The 19,529-nt window shown below is 39.1% G+C and overlaps 1 protein-coding gene across 1 annotated transcript in view; it reads left to right on the top strand.

Annotated features, from left to right (window-relative positions):
- Window positions 1-19,529, top strand: part of LOC140560282 (copine-9-like) — a 111,578-nt gene that overhangs the window by 75,990 nt on the left and 16,059 nt on the right. The window contains exons 8-14 of the mRNA XM_072684620.1: window positions 4,847-4,910; window positions 11,420-11,523; window positions 12,300-12,404; window positions 14,550-14,591; window positions 16,362-16,437; window positions 17,045-17,098; window positions 17,204-17,265. Of these exons, the coding sequence (XP_072540721.1) occupies window positions 4,847-4,910; window positions 11,420-11,523; window positions 12,300-12,404; window positions 14,550-14,591; window positions 16,362-16,437; window positions 17,045-17,098; window positions 17,204-17,265 (507 nt within the window). The remainder of the gene's footprint in view (window positions 1-4,846; window positions 4,911-11,419; window positions 11,524-12,299; window positions 12,405-14,549; window positions 14,592-16,361; window positions 16,438-17,044; window positions 17,099-17,203; window positions 17,266-19,529) is intronic.

Here is a 19,529-nt window from a genome sequence, read left to right as displayed (position 1 = left end):
CTTAGACCCAGTGCAGGTGGTGGGAGACAGGAGGATGACAACCAAGCTGGCATCCATGCTGGAGAACAGCTCCCACCCCATGCATGAGACTCTGGCAGCACTGGGCAGCTCCTTTAGAGACAGGCTGCTTCACCCCAAGTGTGTGAAGGAGCGGTATCGCAGGTCCTTCCTTCCTGCTGCCGTCAGACTACACAACCAGCACTGCTCCCAGCGGACCACATACACACACACTTAACCACATACACACACACTTAACTACACACACATGTTCATGTTCAGGGAATACTATGTGCAATATCCCACCCCCATGTGCAATTAAGAGTCTTTTACTGTAAATAATATTGTTTATTGCTTTTTTAATTCTTATCTATATTGTGTGTATATAGTGTAAATTATTTATTTATCTAAATTTTTGTAACTGAGTGTCCTGCTATCCCTTTCTGCTGTTACACTGTGAATTTCCCCACTGCGGGACTAATAAAGGACTATCTTATCTTATCTTATTTTGTGACATAACAGGATTGTGACATGATTTTTGGTGTCAAACGAGCCTTTTCAGCCCAACATTCTCTAGAGTTTATTTAGAATGGTGGAATAAAGAAAACTAGGGATGTCCCGATCTGATCCAGTGGATCTGGATTGGGGCTTATCCAAGCATATTTTAATAGATCTGGTTGTAGCTATCTTAATCCCAGTCCAATTTCTAGTTCAGAGTGTTGTCTGGTGTCCTCAGGGTGCCATTAACAGATGTTATTCCTAGCCAGCAGCAGTAAGGACATTCTCAAAAGGTAAATAAAAGAGTTAATAAAAGAGAGTCTGCAGTGTGCCAGAAGCCCAAAATTCTTGCCCCGAGTGGTCCAGAGGACTAAGATGCTGTCACTGTGATCAGAGGCTAGCCATCGGCAGCCGGGGCTCCGAGTCAAAGCTTTTGGCCTTACTCTATCTAGGGTGGGTAGATGGCGCTCTCCCCTACATCACACTAGAGTGGTGCTGGCCGTCACTGGCGACTGCTAGCTGGTGCATCAGAGCCAGGGACACAGCGCTTCCCTCCAGGCGGGTTGGTTGCCTGGTGATGTCACATTAGCGGCAGTTCGCAAAAGAGGTGTGGCTGGCTGTGCACATGTCAGAGGGGTGTGAGTTAGTCTCTAAGTTTATTTCAGGGAGGTGAATATACTCAGCAATAAGAGACTTCAGGACATCCCTAAAGAAAACACATCCAGTGAATGACAGGAAATGCATTGTTGTAGACAGACTGGTTGGAGCTGACAGAAAGGGTACAGTAACTCAGATAACTTTGAGCATCCCACAGTGCACAACAGCTGGTGAATGGGCTACAGCAGCAAAAGACCTTAGTGGGTTTTAATTCTGTCAGCCAAGAACAGTAAGCTGAGGCTGCAATGAGTACAAGATTACCAACAGTGGACAGCTGAAGACCGTAAAAACATAGCCTGGTCAGATAAATCTTCATCTTGAATCTCAGACTTGGTTTCATTATCATGACAGTAAATATGAGTTCGGTGTTCTCCTGTAGCATTCTCAGTCACAGAATCTAAATCTTATAGACCACCTTTGGGATGTGGATAAATGAGAGATTTATGGCCTGAAAGTGCTCCTGACACTATCTATATGAATTGCATGATGCAATTATATCAACATGGATGAACTGAGAACTGAGGCTGCTTCCCCGAGGGTGCTTCCCTGAGGCTGCTTTCCAGTGACTGGATCTGAATCCGATAGAAATTCTTTGGAATGTGGTAGAACAGGAGTTTTGCAGCTTGGAAGTGCTCATGAAATATCTATAGGAATTGCATGATGCAATCATGTCAACATGGACCAGAATCTCAAAGGAATGTTTCCAAGATCTGGTGGATCCATGCCACAAAGAACTGAGGCTGTTTTGAGAGCCAAAGGATGTCCTACCCGGTATTAGTATATGTTCCTAATAAATCTTTGGTGATTGTAACTAACTAATTAAAATGATAATTTGGGCCATGTAGGTTTCCACACAACTCAGATTTGCATTGAATTGTAATTAAATACTATAATTGTTTCACTTAAATGCTTTTGACAGAAATACCAATATAATGACAGTCCTGGAAAGAAAGGACTGTATTTCATCTGTTCAAGAAGAAAGGATTTAGTTTCTGGATAATATTGAAATGAATTAACTCCTATGACCTTTGTGATCCATGAATCATAAGCAAATGCATTTTCCCTGAAGGCATGTTGATGTTTTTAAGTGTTTAGTGTATATAGGTTCTACAAAGGGTTTCTTAAGCTGTGTCATGGAAGAACTACTAAGGAACCAAGTTTGAGATAGTGTAAAACGTTTAAGGTTTCAACAGCCTTCCCTTGATCTTCTTCACACTTGTTTTACAAACATGGGTCTCTTCTGATTGTTTTTACCAACAGTGGCACTAATTCCAGAGTGCATCATCTATGACATCTCCCAAGGAATAAGTTGTAGCACTTTTATTTTTTAGATTTTGCCCATGAGTTCCCTAAGAAAATCCCAGATATTTCCAAGCCCTGGGAAAGACTTGCTTAAAAGAGGATTTTCATTACATGGTCACTCTTTTTATATAGACATGCATTCCCTCAGTCTGCTCTGGCTGCAGTAATGTGCTTATCAGAACCCTCTTTTCTGCTCTTTTTGCTCATTACAGAGTACTTACACTCAGGCAGGGCTGAGAGCAGGTCACACAGCATTATTACAGAAGACATTTATAATGGAGGGATTCCCCATTCCACTCTTGTCTTCTCCAAATATAACATTTAATGAGATGACAGTGCCATTGATTGCCTCATTCATCTCTGAATATATGATTTAGTCTCTGCTGAGAAATTAATGTGTGAGGTGGTGATTTTTCTCTTAAGGTACAGACTGATCATCTGTACGCTTTTGTCATTTGTGAAATGTCTTTGGCACCTCTAAGAGTTATAGTGTTCTTCACAATTATTGGCATATTTGATAAAGATGAGGCAGAAAGACTATGGAAAAATATCTTTGTTGGTAGTTTTGATTTCTAGTCAAAGCTGATAAAAGATATCCCCATAGTCTTCTGTTTTTACCAACAGTGGCAATCATTTCAGAGGGTTCTGTCATGGTTTCTCAACTGCCTTCTGTCTTGACTTCTCTCCTTGCTGCCCTAGCTCTGCCCTCTAATCGATGTCACTTGTGTGTAGTTTATAACTCCTCTCACAAATCATTGTTCTCAGCTGTGTCTTGTCGGTATTGTGTATAATGTATGTTATCCCTGTCTTATAGACACACATTTGCCACTATGCTACACTGCTTTATGTTTTTGTTTAATCTATTTTCCATTGTTGAATCGCTACTTACAGTGTTAAATTTAACACATACGTAGTTGATGTCGCACAAAAATCCCCTGTCAAACTGCCTTTCATCAGCAGCTGGAGCCTGAGAGAGCACAATTGGCCTTGCTCTTTCCAGCTGGGTAGATAACTCGCTCAGAGCAGGGTACCCAGCATATTCCTCTCAGTGCATTAACCAATGAATGCATTAAATGCATTTTTAAAGGCATTTTTAAATGCCTGGTGACAAAAATGGCAGTATAACAAGAGGCAGTGGTTGGTTGCGCATGTGTCAGAAGAGGCATGTGTCAGTCTTCACCCTCCCAGCATTACATATGATAGCGGGGAGAGTACTAATGAGTGGGTTGGGGAGGAAATTGGGTAAAAAAAGGTAACAAAAATGTATAATATTATAAAATAATATTTCATCATTCTCCTTCAGTCCTAAACTCTGGCTTCCTTGTAAATTCTCCTGGAGAATGATTGCTGTGTGCCTACAGACAGTAGAGACATGTACTCCAACAAAAGCAGGATTTTGGAATAAAGAGTGAATGAAAATGAAATGAATACCTTTGTCCCTATACTGCACTTAGGTGCTTTTTTAATGAACACCTTTGACTGAAGACTTCATGAAAGTGTTCAGCAACAATATGTGTTTGCATAAATGTTTACTGACAGAATTCAGCCACCACTGACTTCTTTGATGAGTGCATTTTGAGTCTTCAGGTTTTCGGTTCTTATCTAAATACAGAGAAACATCAAAATAACTGTCCATGGTACTTAAAGGGGTAATAAAAAATAAAGTTATGATAAATTGAAATTAGAGTGAACAGTATCAGGGTAGTCTTTTAATTCCTTCACTGTTTCTCTTCTGTTGTTGTTCTTGTCACAAACCCTGCAGAAATTTCTCACTTTGTTTCCTCTTGACTTCACCTCCTGCCACTCTAATACAGAGCGAGGAGGACTTTCACACCACTTCTCTGTAATTTCCTGGCTAATATTGAGTGAGAGACATAGCGGTTGTGTGTTGTGCGGAGGTATTGAGTGATGGGGATTCTCCTGTGGGTTGAGTGTAATTGTGTTTGCAGCTCACACTCTTGCCCTTTAGACCTCTCACTCTGACACACCAACTTCTTACTGAACACCCTCATTTACTTACTGTGCACACACACACATACACACACACCAAAAAAATAAGTCTATCAACACACACATTCACACCCTCTAAATACACAGATAGTTGTGAACAATATAAACTCTCTCAGATTTCCACATAAGGCACCATAACTACCACACACAGACACACACTGTCCATACATACCACACACTGCAGACAAACAGGCTTATTGACTGCTGCCAAACACACATATACACACACACATACATTCTCCATCACAGAACATCCATCATATGTGCCACTAATAATGAAACAAAGATAAGCATACACAGAGCAGTATTGATGTTTCGATTATGCTCTGGACTTTCGCAAATGATTAACTGTGTGCTCTCTTTCTCTCTTTGTTGATTCCAGTGGAATTCCAGGGAAGAAGTGTGGGACCATCATCTTCACCGCTGAGGAACTCAGCAACTGCAGGGTAGGTTCAGCATATACACTCAAAAGGGTGGATGATGTGGCAGCCAATATATCATGATACACTCTTAAAAATAAGGTGCTTCAAAAGGTTCTTTGAATGATGCCATAGAAAAAATACATATGCTATGACATTTGTTTGTGATAGAGATGTGTGTGAGCGTGAAGAACCTTTACATTTTTATAGAATCTTTACATCAAGTGACCTTTAAGAAGGTATTCCCACTCATCTGTCTCTATTACAGACATGGTTCTATCTCTGTTACATACAAGGTTATATCTCTGTTACAGACATGGGATCTTTATTGAACCGAAAGTGGTTCTTTCAAGGCATCAGTCAAACAACCACTAGAAGCACCTTATTACTTATTACTTATTACAAATGTTTGTGGAAACTCCTTCTAATGAATGCATTCAGCGACTTTAAGTTGCACCCATTGTTGACACAGCTTGTGTGATGTTACATTTTCTAACACACAGACAGAGATTTTTGAAGCCACATATTTTAGGATTGTTGAGATATGTTTTAATATTTGTGATGAATTTGGCAGCTCTGTTGTGCTGGCTGCCCCAAGCTGGCTGCTTAATGGGACATTTTTTAAGATTGGGTCTATGCTGGTTTCTTCCAATAACAACAAAAATAACTTTAATGTACATTATGTAGTAAATCAGATATAAATCCGTTATTTTAGTACACAGGAAAAATCCTGATAGGACCTTTTCCAAAAGTGCCTTCAGTAACGTTTTAACCCCTGCTGCACATACACACACTTATATTGAGGTCTATTGTCAAAAAGAACCTAGATTATAAAATAATCTTGCCTGAAATATCTCTTCACCTTACATGCTGAGAAAATGAGGGCGCCACCATCTTTATAGTTCTTTATTTGAACTTCCGATGTTAAATCAAGCATTTTCTGATGTCATGTTTATTAAATATTTACTATATCATTATTCTTGCACATACTGATTGATTCATTTGTGTTATTTTGAGAATCAGACTACAGGGAAAAGAGACTAGCAGCATGAAGCAGCATAAAACGTCTGCGGTACGAATGTCCTTGCATTGATGAATGAGTGAACTCTGCAGGCATTTCTCCCTGCTGACCTGGAGCTGTGTGTGTTTACAATTAAAACTGTGATAAAGAAAAAAAAACTATTTCTATAGTTTATTATTATGTGTGATTAAATGATTATTTAAGGACACCTTCGCCAGTATCTGGCACAGCAAAGTGTGCAATCTGTGTAGGTAGTCTCCGCTTAGCTTTAGCTGGGCTCTTCTCTGTTCCTTGCCTTAGTTTAAAGAGTTCCTGTAATAAGGGCTGCATTTGCTTAGTTTTGTCCCCCATCTTGCACTTACAGTGATTTACTCAGAAGCCAGGCTTTTGATGACTTTCCCCACTGTCGGCTAGTCAGCATTCAGACCAAATTACTGCTAATGCTAATGACCAGAGGCTGCATCACTGAAATAAGGAACTCTGCTTTTTTTACAGCAGCTAAAAACATCCCATCTAAATAAAAGCAGTCATATCAGGCTTAAGTCATTTGTTATGTACAAAAATGTTTTTGGACTTCATGTCCTTTTGTGAGCTCACTTTTGGAAGGTAATCTGTGAAAAAGTATTGTCCACATTTGTAAAGATAGCAGCAGCCAGCATAAACAAGAAGTTAAAAGACAAATGTGGAATTAATTTTAATCTTGGTATCAGCTACAAAAACATGATAATTATATGTTATCATTTAGCCCAACCTTTTCTTAAAATTTAAGTTCAAACAGACAAACAAAAAAACTACTATTCCACTAATTCTCTCAGACCATTTAGAATTAATCACTTAAAACATTGAGAAAAAAAGTCCTGGATATCAGGACAGAATTCTCCAAATTAACTTTGAAAACCACTGAAGAAGATGTAGTAGTAATGTTTTAAGCTCTATATTACACTCTTGTTGTTGCTGGGTTTTAGTGGGGTTTGCTAGCTGCTTGGAAACTTAAAATACATTCAGAAGGTAATGTTCACACTGTATACAAACAAAGCCAATAGTATAAAACCCTGATTGTGCCTCTTAACACTTCCATACCTTTTTACATCTAAAGTAGGAACAGAAATTCAGTTCCTCATTTAGTTCTTTAACTATTTTAAACAATGTTCTGCTTATTAGTTGAAAATGGTTAAAATGAGCCACATACATGTGTCTTTTTTGTATAAACTTAAAACCATGCTGACATTTCAGCCTCAAATTATTCAGATGAAGCCTTTATGAAGTTTAAATGTCAGCACTGGTTCTGTGTGAATAGAAAATTGTTATTGTTGCTGGTTTTTGCTCATGATTGGCAACTTTTTAATGAATCATTTGCATTATTCATTCACAAACTCATCTTTTTGAATTAGAGTGAATACCAGAGAATCTTTGTATTGAATAATAAATATCGCTTTATAAAAAATCACACACACAAACAGCAATTCTGGCAGAGAGTGAAAGACTAACATTTTAATCAAATACATTTAAAGCTAAGGGAACTAATGGACCATAACATTCCTCCTTTCAAAAGCATGAATTATTTATTTCTTTTTTCAGCTTTTCTCTTGGAATAATTAAATAATTAGAAGCAGCAATTAGCAGAAGTGGATGGTGAGATGATTGCATGTTCCTCCAGTCAGCCAGTTCATAATGGCCTAGATAATGAATGAGTGCTGGAGTCCAGCAGTGATGCAACTGCATGTATGTTACATAAGACTTCATAAGAGTAGCTCAGGCTGAATGTTCATGAATTTTAAATGAGCGCTGTTTAGGGGACTGCAATATAAATACTGCCACTGTCAAAACCCCATATCTCCAAAATAGCAACTTTACAGGGGTAGAAAAAACATTCTTTTACATTCAATTAAATATTTGACACAAGTCATTTTGGAGCATTTCTATTGGTCTATTCATTATGAAATTGTGACCCAATGTAAAGAACAACCACCGAAATCACATTATGTCACGAAGTGAAAAATGACAAAAATGGAAATGCAAGATTTTTGTGCAGTAGCAGCAATATCTATGTCTACATGTATAATATCCAAGTCACTGCATCCTTGCTAAAATATCATTTATGAGTTTCCTTCTGCTGTGGACCTGAATGACAGATTGGATAGTAGTGTCCAGTGTTGCTTCCATTACAGGGTTGGAAATTGCTTTCAAGGCACCCCTTAAGGGCACACCTGGTAAAAGCACTGGCTAGTAGGGTATGGGAATTCACATTCTCTGCTGCTGGAATTCACATTCACACTCCTGTTTGTGCCAAACACCATCTGTTACAGGGCTTCCCCCTCAGCAAAACTGGCTTCGTTCGCAGTGAGAGGAGGACAGCAAGGTCCTTGCATCACATTGCTATGCACCTCACTAGCAGGGCTGCTCAAATATCATCTCCTAAAGTGAAGTTATGTGCTTTAAATAAGGATTATAGTTATAATAAATAGATTATTGTAGCTTTATTTTGTACATATGGAACATTCACATACTGAACTCACTGAGACATTCACAGTAACTGTAAAACAACTGTAACAAAGTTGGTGGGAAAAGTGCTGCACTACATCAAAATATAATATAAAAGGCTGCTTTTCTTATGCAGTATAAAAACGGGGTAATGCACCGAAAGCTCCAGTTTCACATGCCAATCCATTGTACTGTGGCCAAGACTTCAGAACTCATGTGGGAGGAAGTTTAAATGACAGAGTGTATACCTACCCTCAATATCAGCAGGTCTTCCACCCTCTCAGCAGGTTTAAAAACAATCACGTTAGCAGGTTGATAGCAAGCATGTGGAGGTGAGGCTTAGTGCGACACGGAAATGATAGAAAGTAGACAATCAAAAGCTTTTCTGCTTCAGACATTGCCAAGGTGACCAGTGGGAGCGTCAATATTTGGAAGGTCGCGACCCACCACTGTGTAATAGTGGGAAAACTCCTCACTGTTACGTCACCAGTTCGGGTGGAGTTACAGAACTTAAATTTTTTAACCTCTTGGGGAGCACCAGACAGAAAAGCGGTTGCGTGTGGGGATTAGGTTTGCGCCTGGGGGTTAGGTTTGCACTTGGGGGGTAGAGTTGCGCTTTGGGTTTAGGGTTGCGCTTGGAACAATACTTAATGTTATGACTACATTCACCTTGTAAATACTGATGCCACAAATGCCACAATATGCAAAATAACCCAACTGATCAGTCACTACATTTTTATTGAATACAGTGAGCATCCCAGACAATCTGGAATACCAGACAATCCCAGTTCCATTTTAATATTTTGGCTAATAAAAGCCACATGATCCAGCTAATCGAATTCAAATAATTTTGGTCAAAACAGTGTAGGACAATCATTGAGTCACATTTTCCACTGTCTGTTTAATATATTGGGAGTCATAGACATTCGTAATATGCTAGATGGACAAAAGTATTTGGACACCTGATCAGTGGCTGGATTAAAAAAGGCTACAATATCATTAGCGAGGTCAGGATGTTGAATGATCACCACCTGACCTCATCCTCAACTCCCCACCTCATCCACAATATATTGGAGGGAGTGCCATCCATCATTCCAGAGAACACAGTTTCACTGCTCCACAGCTCAGTGCTAGGGCAGGAGGGTTTATACCCCTCTAGCCCACACCTGGTATCAGGCATGGTGCCAATATGTTGATGTGTATCTGGTCCAGAGAATCCTATTCTATTGGCAGTACTTCTCTACAGGGACTAGACAAGCTGTGTCTATAGCCGTTTTCATCTATATCATGCAACCCTACTTTTTAGCTGGTGCTGAAGTGTTGCATCATGTGTGCTTAGTGCTCTCCTCACAGCGTTATAAAATGCTTTTAAATGCTGCATTTTCTGCTGTAATTGGAAAAGCTGAAGTAGAAGTGTTCTGGCACTTGATCTGCCAGACCAGTGATGCTATTGTATGAAGAAGAAAGGTCTACAGTAATGCGCTGCAAGCTAAATTGAATCAGTCACGTCACTGATGCGTACTGCTAACCATCTGCTTGTCAGGAAAGTCGCAAAATTCCACATTAGATGTGCTCTAATGGCTTTTCAACACTAAACGCTCGTCCTAAGCCAATAAAGACATTAAATACTTAAAGTAATTACTGTATGTGCTTCTGAAAGCTTAGGAGGCACTCTCCACCTCTCTCTCTTCTTTTCCTCGCTCTCTTGTCTTTTTCAGTTAGAAACTACCTGATTCCCTTAAACACCATTGCTTCACTCTTCACTGAACTCAAGTTAAATCTTCCTATGGATCTGCTTCAGTCACTTAAGTGTTGGGGCCTTTTTATATCTCCAGATCAATTACTGTATTCTTCAGCTCACCATACGTGAAGCTGCTTCCTTAATAACTCACTGCTGCTGTCTCGCCAGCTCGAGGGAGCAATATACTTTATGTGCAATTGAGTTATACTAGACTGTTACTGTTACTTTTACACTTAGCTATGCTGTAATGATTGTGATTGATGTTATCAATCAAATGAAACATCTCTGTTGTGGTTTATTGGAGTTCCCCTGTCTGCAGTGTTTGAGAACAGCATTATATTGGAGGTAACTGAAGATTCCTTTATGATACACACTTAACAGATACATAACCCCCCAATTTTTAATAACCTGAGAAAGCTTACAGCCTTCTTCAGAGGTGGGAGGCTAATGCGGATAAGATTATGGGTGATGGCTATGAGAAATGTGCAGCTCACATTAATATGGTAAATAGAGAGAAATGAGAAGGAGTGTTTGTTTTTGCCAGTGCTTTACCGCCCGTGATTCCAGCAGGATAAAACCCTCATTACAGCATATTTACACAAGGCAGATGAGCTGTCTCATTTCACACTTTCTGTGAGTGAGTGTGTATGTGTAGGAGAGCAAGTGCACAGAAGACTGAGCGTATATTTGGTTTTTAAGGATAATTGTGTGGATTGTAAATATTCCCTCAGGATGTTAAGGCCTGTGTCCTTTCTGTATGTCCTTGAAAGGAGATATTTATTCCATTCTGGGTTTTCATATGAGACCTTTTTAACACAGCCATTTTAAATAGCCATTTTAAAGCAGTATTATTCACAAGCGTAATTCACTTTTAATTCACTGCTGTAAAGATATCATTGCCATTTGAGCTCCCCCTCATGGACAAGCTGACGCATATGGACTGACACAGTAGAGTAATATTACAGGGTTTTTACGCAAATATGATACAAAAAACAACGTGGCATTGCAATAAAGTGGTAATGACAAAGATGCAATTCTCCCTGTAACAGCATCAACATGAGCTGTATGTTTAAGGGACAATTTCAACATTATGTCCTTTTTTCATTTAGATATCTTCATATTAGGATTTGCCTGCGTATGTTCATGTCTGAGAGTTTGACCCTTTCATAGCCTTTCTTGTTTGTTTAGAGTGGTGAACAACAGCTGTAGAAGATGGGACTTTCCTCAGCTCTCTGCTGTGTGAAAGTGTTTTTTCCCAGTTCGCCCACCCTCTGTGTGTGTTTATCCCTGCAGGATATCGCTACTATGCAGCTGTGTGCCAACAAACTGGACAAGAAAGACTTCTTTGGAAAATCTGATCCTTTTCTGGTGTTCTACCGCAGCAACGAGGATGGAACGTGAGTGAGCTGGCAGGGAAGAGGTCTCTCTCTCTCTTCTTTACTCTTTTTCTTTCTGCAAGCAGCAACAAGTAGATATTAGTCACCTTAACATGTCTATTAGCCCATAGAAATCTAGAGTAATTGTAATTTACCATATGTTAGATTTACAATTATTTCAATTATATATAATTAATTACAAGTTTAATTACAGGAATTCTGTTTATTTTAATGTCAAACAATGACAAACTAAAAGCATCCTTTCGGCTTTATGCAGAATAAGCCTGTGCGCACTATTTCACCAATCACTTTTTTTATCATTTCTACAAGGTCTCAGATCTTAAATAGCTTGTTAGGGCTATGGATTGTTCACAGTCATTGTGAAGAACAGCCAGGTAATGCAAATTTGAAAGATTTTAAAGACTCCTTAAACCTTGTCCAACCAATCAGGTGTTATAGGCTCTTCTAAGCAGCTTCCTAAGATTCTAAAAAAACAAAAGCAGGAAGTGGTACAAATGTGGTATTAATTAAAATAATACATTTTCCACTCTTTTTCCATTTTAATAGGGTGTGAAAGAAATAAATTGGTATAAATCTGCAGGTTTCTTCTTCAACCCAGATATATCCCCTCATTCAGCTGATCAAGCACTTCTGAAGGAAGTATTTAGATGGATCAGGTAGAGAGACTTTTTATGGAAGCAAACGTCTGCAAGAAGGTGGATCTAAGGTCATTGATCACTGATCTAAGGGTCAGTGTGAGTTATTTATGAGGAACAATTTGTGTTTGTGTGTCATAGGTTCACTATCTGCCATAAGACAGAGGTGATCAAAAACACACTGAATCCAGTATGGCAGCCCTTCACCATCCCTGTGCGTGCACTGTGTAACGGTGACTATGACAGGTGAGCTGATTGAATTCTCAACTTTTAATGGGTTTTGAGGTACACTTTTTTCAAAAATAGGCTGCTGGTAAATGTATAAAATAGTTCTAATATGCCATCCCTATATGACTGTAAACATCTCAAATAATTAGTACAAAGCCAGAAAGCCATAAAATAAATGAAAAAACTTAAGATATGTCCACAGTGATGACATAATGACAACAGAGCTAAGTATAATAATAAATATTTGAAGTGTATTGAGTGTTGAGTACATGTAGAGGTGGATAACTTGACAAAAATGATTTTACATGGATATTACACTATAATATACAATGATAGTCCAAAGAATTATGACCTATATGTTGGTTATCTGTGGGCTGCCAAAGCAGATCTGGCTAGCTTGTCCATTGTAAGCACTTTCACTGGTGGACAGGGGTTGGCATGGGCACTCTTATCAGTGACTATGCAGCCCCATACACATGCACTGTGTGTTGACATAATTCTCCCATAAATAAATATATAGTGCCTGTTGACTTATTATACACATTTGTCATTGATGAACAGCACATTAACACACATTGACTATTTTCTGTTAGCAGCTGAGGCATGGACATTAGGGGGTGGATATTAAACTTTAGAGTGCATGCTGACCAATCCTAACCCATAGCAGCCTCTACTCAGGCCAGTCTCAACCTAACAGCACTCTACCCTCAGGCAGTATCTACTGCCAGAGCCAAAAGGAGCCGGCGCCTCTTGCTAAGCTTGCATATGTTTGGATGGCTTGTTCAGCCGCAGGCAGAGAGGAGGATTGTGGGATTTGTGGTGCTCTCAGTGGTGGGCAGAATAATGCCAGCAGTCGGCCGATTATTTCATCAGGCCAGCGCTGGTGTTATTGCACTCAACACTGAGATTTAGAGCTTGTGCAAACCAGCTTGACTCAAACACATCCACACACAAGGACAGCATATTAAAGGGCATATGCAGAAATGTATGCATAGCTGACGCGGGGGAGGGGGGATTATTCTGCAGAGATTTAGAACTTAGTTCATGCCCACAAATATTCAAAGCATGATCAAAAAATTTTAACATGCACACAAATATATATTAGTGCATCTATACATGCATTTAATTCTTTACTATCATAACTTTTAAAAAATACAATTATCAATAATAATCAATAATCAATAATTGTTTTTATATATTTTCTTTTTAAGTTTTATTTGTCAAGAAATCAAAGGCTGTTGCGGTAATGTATTGTTCATGAATATGTAAAAGTTGGTTAGATATAATATAATACATAATGTGTCTTTTTAGGTTATTATAAAAACACAAGTTTTTTTAAGAATTGATCACTTTTTTGTTGGAGTCTGGGCTGGGGATAAACTAACAAGGCCAAACTAACAAAATATTGATGTATAAACGTGAAAAAAATATTATTTTGGCCCATATTTACTTTTGATGGTGATAAAAAATTACATATTTGATAGCTAAGCAGTTTATTTTTTAGTACTGCTAACATAATTATATATCCCGGGAACATAAAAGTATATGGCTGAAGAATCTGCCATATAGCAGACATGCAGAAAATCCAGATAAATCCAGTGCCACTGTTTGTACATGGAATGTTGTGAAAACTATGCAAACAGCAAACCAAACTTTCACATCTTTGAGATGGTACAAGAGTGCTTGTCTCTATTCAAATGCAAAACTAAACTGTTCTCCATTTCTGCAGGACAGCTGTGAAAAGCACTCTGCAGGAGTGCGGCCCCACTGTTGAATAAAAATAAGGTTTTGATGATAATGTCCAAATAATGACAAAAGATTGGGTGTTGGTGGGGGGCTTTTATTCTCTGGGTATGTGTGACTGTGCTGCCGTAAGTGATTTCCCAGCTTTTCTCAGCAATTATCTGTTTTGCCCACAACAAACTGGACTGAATCTGAATAACAAGTACATGAACGTCCCCAGGATGTCCCTATATTTGTCTGCTTTGGCCCGTTAGCTTGTACGATGCTCAAAATATTTGCATTGCAGTTTTTTCCACAATATTCTAGATGTGATTGCAGTCTCTCTCATCCTCACTCTCCTTCTTTTGTTATCTTCCTTTCTCTGCTTCTCTCCTCCATCTCTGTGAATCTTTTCCACTCTCTTCTTTGACCCTCCTGCAGGACCGTTAAGGTAGATGTGTATGACTGGGACAGAGACGGAAGGTAAATTCTATATCCTTGCTCTTTGCTGTACATCATTGCCTTGCTCTTTTCTTTCTGTAGCCCGGTCAAGCTAAAAGGTTGGGACATGTCCGAGTGAACGGGCCAGTGCTCTGCTGATAGAGGCTTGTGAGTTTACATGACTTTCTGAAAGGATGAGGGCAAGGATAAGAGGAGGAGAAGAGTTAAGAGCTGATGGAAGTGAAGCAGAAGGTGTATGTGTGTGTGCTGTCAATGAAAGACAGGACAACAAGAGGGAAATGACACAGGTCCCATTTCTTCTTACCTTGACCTTGTACAGTTATTGTCTGGTGACAAACACGCACACACCCACACACACAGACACCACACATTTATTTGTAACCTGTCAGGGCATAAAGTGTGATCCATATGTCTAACCCTTTTTGTACCCTCAGTAAAAAAAAAAGCCATTTCAGTTCAATAAAATAAAATATTTATTGAAAAGGTAAATGACCATGGTTAGGACCATGATGTTCTTATTCCAAGAGATACACAGCTCTTAATTACTGTAAATTCAGTTATATATTGAATTATTCAACTATATAAGTAATTTTATACATTTCGTTTTTTGTCAAATTTGTCACTTTTTCTCCCAATTTGGTACTGCCAACTGATTCACTCGTTCATCTAAATCAAAAGATCAGACCTTATTTTGACAGATTAGAGTAAGGGCAATCTACTTGTAAGTGTAACTCATACTCTGCCCACTAGGTTTTGAGTGTGCATGGAACCACTGTGGCATATGCATGTAATAACATAGGCAATGTTCACTCTTTTGCTATGTTTATGCCTGCCGTCTGCATTTACCTGGAGTTCTCGACCCCTAAAATGGAAGACGGTGCTGGGTGCTTTTTGGTTTGAAAACTTGAGGGGTCTGGACTTCAACATCATTGAATGTGTTGGATGACTTGGATAGTGAGGAGTAGAAAATGCTCTAATTTATAAGACTAAATTTTGGAAGTGTGAAAATATCAAGTCAAGTCTCCTAAAATAATAGAAGCTGTAATAAAGATAAAAGAAACATCTGATCTTGTATTAGTTGTTGAAGATTCTGTGCAATTTTTTGTTAAATGCTGAAAAATAAATATTTTTTACTTGCAGTGTTCTGATAGGACATTAAGTAAATATATGGTAGTCTCTGATGTTTTTCTGGGTCATAGAATATACTAAATTACCTTCTAAATCAAATAATTTTTTAAAATTATATTTTCATGTTAAGTGCCATTATTTACCAACATTAATAAAGTTGCTGAAAATATCACTGTAAATGTATTAAGAGCAGGACAGATGAGGTTGGGTGGCCTGGTCACGCAGCAGGTGGTGTGTGTGCTGCGCAGCTCCTAGCGACAAGGATTGTGGGTTAAATTCTTTCTCCAGTCACTGTCTGAGAGGAGTTTGGTGTGCCTCCAGGTGCACCAGTTTCCTCCCAGGAGTTGGCTATATCAAATTGCCCATGGCAATGTACGATACCCTATAAAGGACTGGCATTTTTTCTTCCTTTCTTCTGTGCCTTTGAATCCGTGTAGACTCTGGACCCACCGTGACCCTCACCAGAAAGATATGGAAAAGAGGATGGATGGGTGGATGGACAAATGAGGTCCAGTGCCAGAGAATGGATGGCACAAGTCCTTTTTTATGATTTTGAGGAAATGTCACTCACATAATGAAAGGCTGAGAGGGGATAGATGTTCTGGAGAATTCATAAAGAGTGATTGTCTCTCAATATAGTCGCTCTCTCTCTCTTTCCTGCAGTCATGACTTTATCGGAGAGTTCACCACCAGTTACAGAGAGTTGTCCCGAGGTCAGAGCCAGTTTAATGTGTATGAGGTAAGGGCAGCCACCACTGGCCTCAGGCTACACAACATATTACTGCCTCAGTCATATTGAAGATTGCAAACACCACAAAGAAGAAATGCATTGCGCTTACTTGATTCAAATGCGTCCATCATTTCTACATAAATAAAATATATTATATCAACATATTCTCCCTTCAGTCTATTATTTTTTTTGACAATAATAAGGGAAAATATTGTGTTATTGTTGGCAATAAAGCTTTCGAGTTAGCCAAATTCAGTGCATCACATCACATTCCATGATCAATTGTGAGTGTTATTTTTGAAAAGTGGAAGGGTTCGGGAGCCACAGCAACTCAGCCATGAAGAGGCAGACCACGTAAAGTTACAGAGCGGGGTGGCTGAATGCTAAGATGCATAGTCGCCGAATGCTAAGACGCATAGTCGCCAACGTTTTGCTGACTAAATAACTGCAGAGTTCCAAATCTGCTGTTAGAACTGCAAAGTGGGACCAACTCAATATTAAGCATATGGATTTAGACTTAGATGTCATGTCCTGTAGGTGTATGATCTAGGTGTCCCAATACTTTTGTCCATAATGTGTATATTCTAACACATATCTTTGTGTTTTCTTTGTTCAGGTTTTGAATCCAAAAAAGAAAGGAAAGAAGAAAAAATATGTCAACTCTGGAACAGTGCGTACCTGATTGAACTCATTATGTTTTCACTGCCTGTTTGTGTGTGTTTGTGTGTGTGTTTGTGTCTGCGCCTCATAAGAATGTGTTTTTCTCTTTCTAAAGGTGACACTGCTGTCATTTAAAGTTGAATCTGAATACACGTTTGTAGACTTCATCAGAGGAGGGTAAGCTGAAGAGTCATGCTTGTTGATTTTTGTGCCTCATTTAAATGCCTCAGGCTCTGGTTGACTCAGAAATCCATTAAGTGTTGCTGATTTGTTTGTGCAGAAAACAATAGATTACACTTGCAATCCATTTCTGTTTAAAAATACTGGTTCAAACTGCATTTACACACCGCATTTACTCTTTGTGTTGTTAAAGCAGAGCCTGGATATGAACAGTTAAATTCCGACCTAGTAGATCAGAGCCACTTACAAAATGCTACAAAGTGAAGTAACTGTGAGAATCGAACCTACAAGACAAGAACCCAACCGTACCCTGACGCAGTACAATAAAACCAAGAGCAGACCTTGAGGACGCTGAATGAAGAGCAGCTTTTACTGTATTTTTATTTGTATTATTTTTTTTTTTTACTTTATGGAGAGCCTCTGTGACTGACAAGAGGGTGGTGTCTGAACTTGTTGAATTGGTTGTACTCAAGATGGTTGTTCCTCTTAAGATGTGAAGACCATGAAAGCTGTGTCAAGATAGCCTGTTCTAGAGTTTTGGAGAAAAATAAATGGTGTGAAATGCAGTTATAGTTATAGTATAGTAGTAGTGTTTGTTGAATCTGGGAAAAGCTTTTCATTAAAACTCAAACAGTGAAACAGGCAAACTTGAGAAGTCAGAAATGGAACAATATCAATGAGGTTCCTTGGAATGGTATGGTAGGAATCAGGCTCAGTGGTGGAGGTTGTGGGACAGTCAGTAATTCTTCGTTTTGTATGCAGAAGAACAGTTGGTTACTTACAGTAACTTACAGTTGGTTGGACTTACAGATTTTTAATTTGTTGATGAACTGTCCAAAGGAAGTCATGGCATCCTCCGGAGAAGGAAGGGAGGTGACTAGACAGGAAGTGGAGAGCATATGTTGTCATGAGGGAGAGAATCTGGCCTTTGCCGCTATGACCGTAGTTCTTTTGTTTTATGCAGCAATCTTCTTTCAATTCAGGAAGCCAAGGGCTGGAAGACAATGATCCTTAGGCAAAATGTCCAGAGGAGGCCAAGTAGAGTGTGCTAGCAGTGGTACCTGAAGGTCATTCTGGAAAAGAAGTAATTGGTGGTAGAGATGAGCAAGCTGTTGGAGGAAACATTGAACACAAGTATTTTAATGTTCCTCTTGAAGGTAACTGTCAAATTTGACTGTGACCTTCAAAAAAGGTGTGAGAGGAGTTGAGGACATGTGGAAGAGAGAATTACACAAAGAAACAGCCTGATTCAGTGCTGTGGTTGGGTGAAGTACAGTTGCTTCTGAAGATGACATTTGGGATGGCTTCAGGTATGGGAGAGTAAAGCAGTGGAGAAGGCAACAGGTGTCCGTGTGTTCTCCTGGGGTGGTCCAAATCTTTCCCTCTAGTGCCAAGCTGTGAAGGGAAAGTATAGTTGCAAATCCTATGATGAGGTCGAATTTGTTGACAGCTGATTGACAATTCCAGAGACCCAGGGTTCCTAGGAGTTCCTTAGCAGTGTATCTAGCTGGGTGAATGAGCTAAGTGAGATTCTGACTGTACATAGACTGTGACAGCATGAATAGCCAAGCAATTACAGTATAGGTTAAAAAGGATGCAGAGAAAGAAGGGTACACACTGTGGAGTTCTCCTCAATGTCCTTACAATGGACTCTGAATGTTGAGTCTTGGAGCAACCAAGCTGTCATTTTTTAACTGGATTTTTTTACCAGTGAGATAAAAGGTAAGTCATTAAATTAAAGATAAGAGGAAATTAGATTTTACAAAAACCAATGGTAACATATGACCAGTCAAATCTACATTGGATGTGTTGTCCTGGCAAAATGACTAGGCTAAGAAGACCTAAATAAGACAGATAAGATAAGAATTCATATGTGTGTTATTCTCCACTGCAATTCCACAATGTTAGTGTTGCAGCAGTGCCTAACCTGACGTTAGTGTTAGTAAACAGTGCAAAACCAATGCATACAAAATGTCTGCCTTCGTCTTGCTCTAGTAATAAATATCTAAGAGCTGCTCAGAGCAAATGATCTTCGCTATGAAAGACGCTGTGTGTCTACTTCATTTGTTTGCTGCTGTTGGTGACACATGAAGTTCCTTCGCATGACATTATTGATTTGGATGTGTGCATGCGGGTCATTTTAGGACACTGGTTTGTTCACATTATTGACAAAAATGAATCAATTATCCACACATTCATACTTGATGAAATATAACATCTGAGCAAAAATGGAATGGCATTGAGGCTTATAATGTGAACAG

This window comes from Salminus brasiliensis, chromosome 7 (genome assembly GCF_030463535.1).
Source record: "Salminus brasiliensis chromosome 7, fSalBra1.hap2, whole genome shotgun sequence".
In the NCBI taxonomy this organism is placed as follows: Eukaryota; Metazoa; Chordata; class Actinopteri; order Characiformes; family Bryconidae; genus Salminus; species Salminus brasiliensis.
Note: the sequence above shows the minus strand (reverse complement) of the source record. Positions and strands in the feature narration are given on the sequence as shown.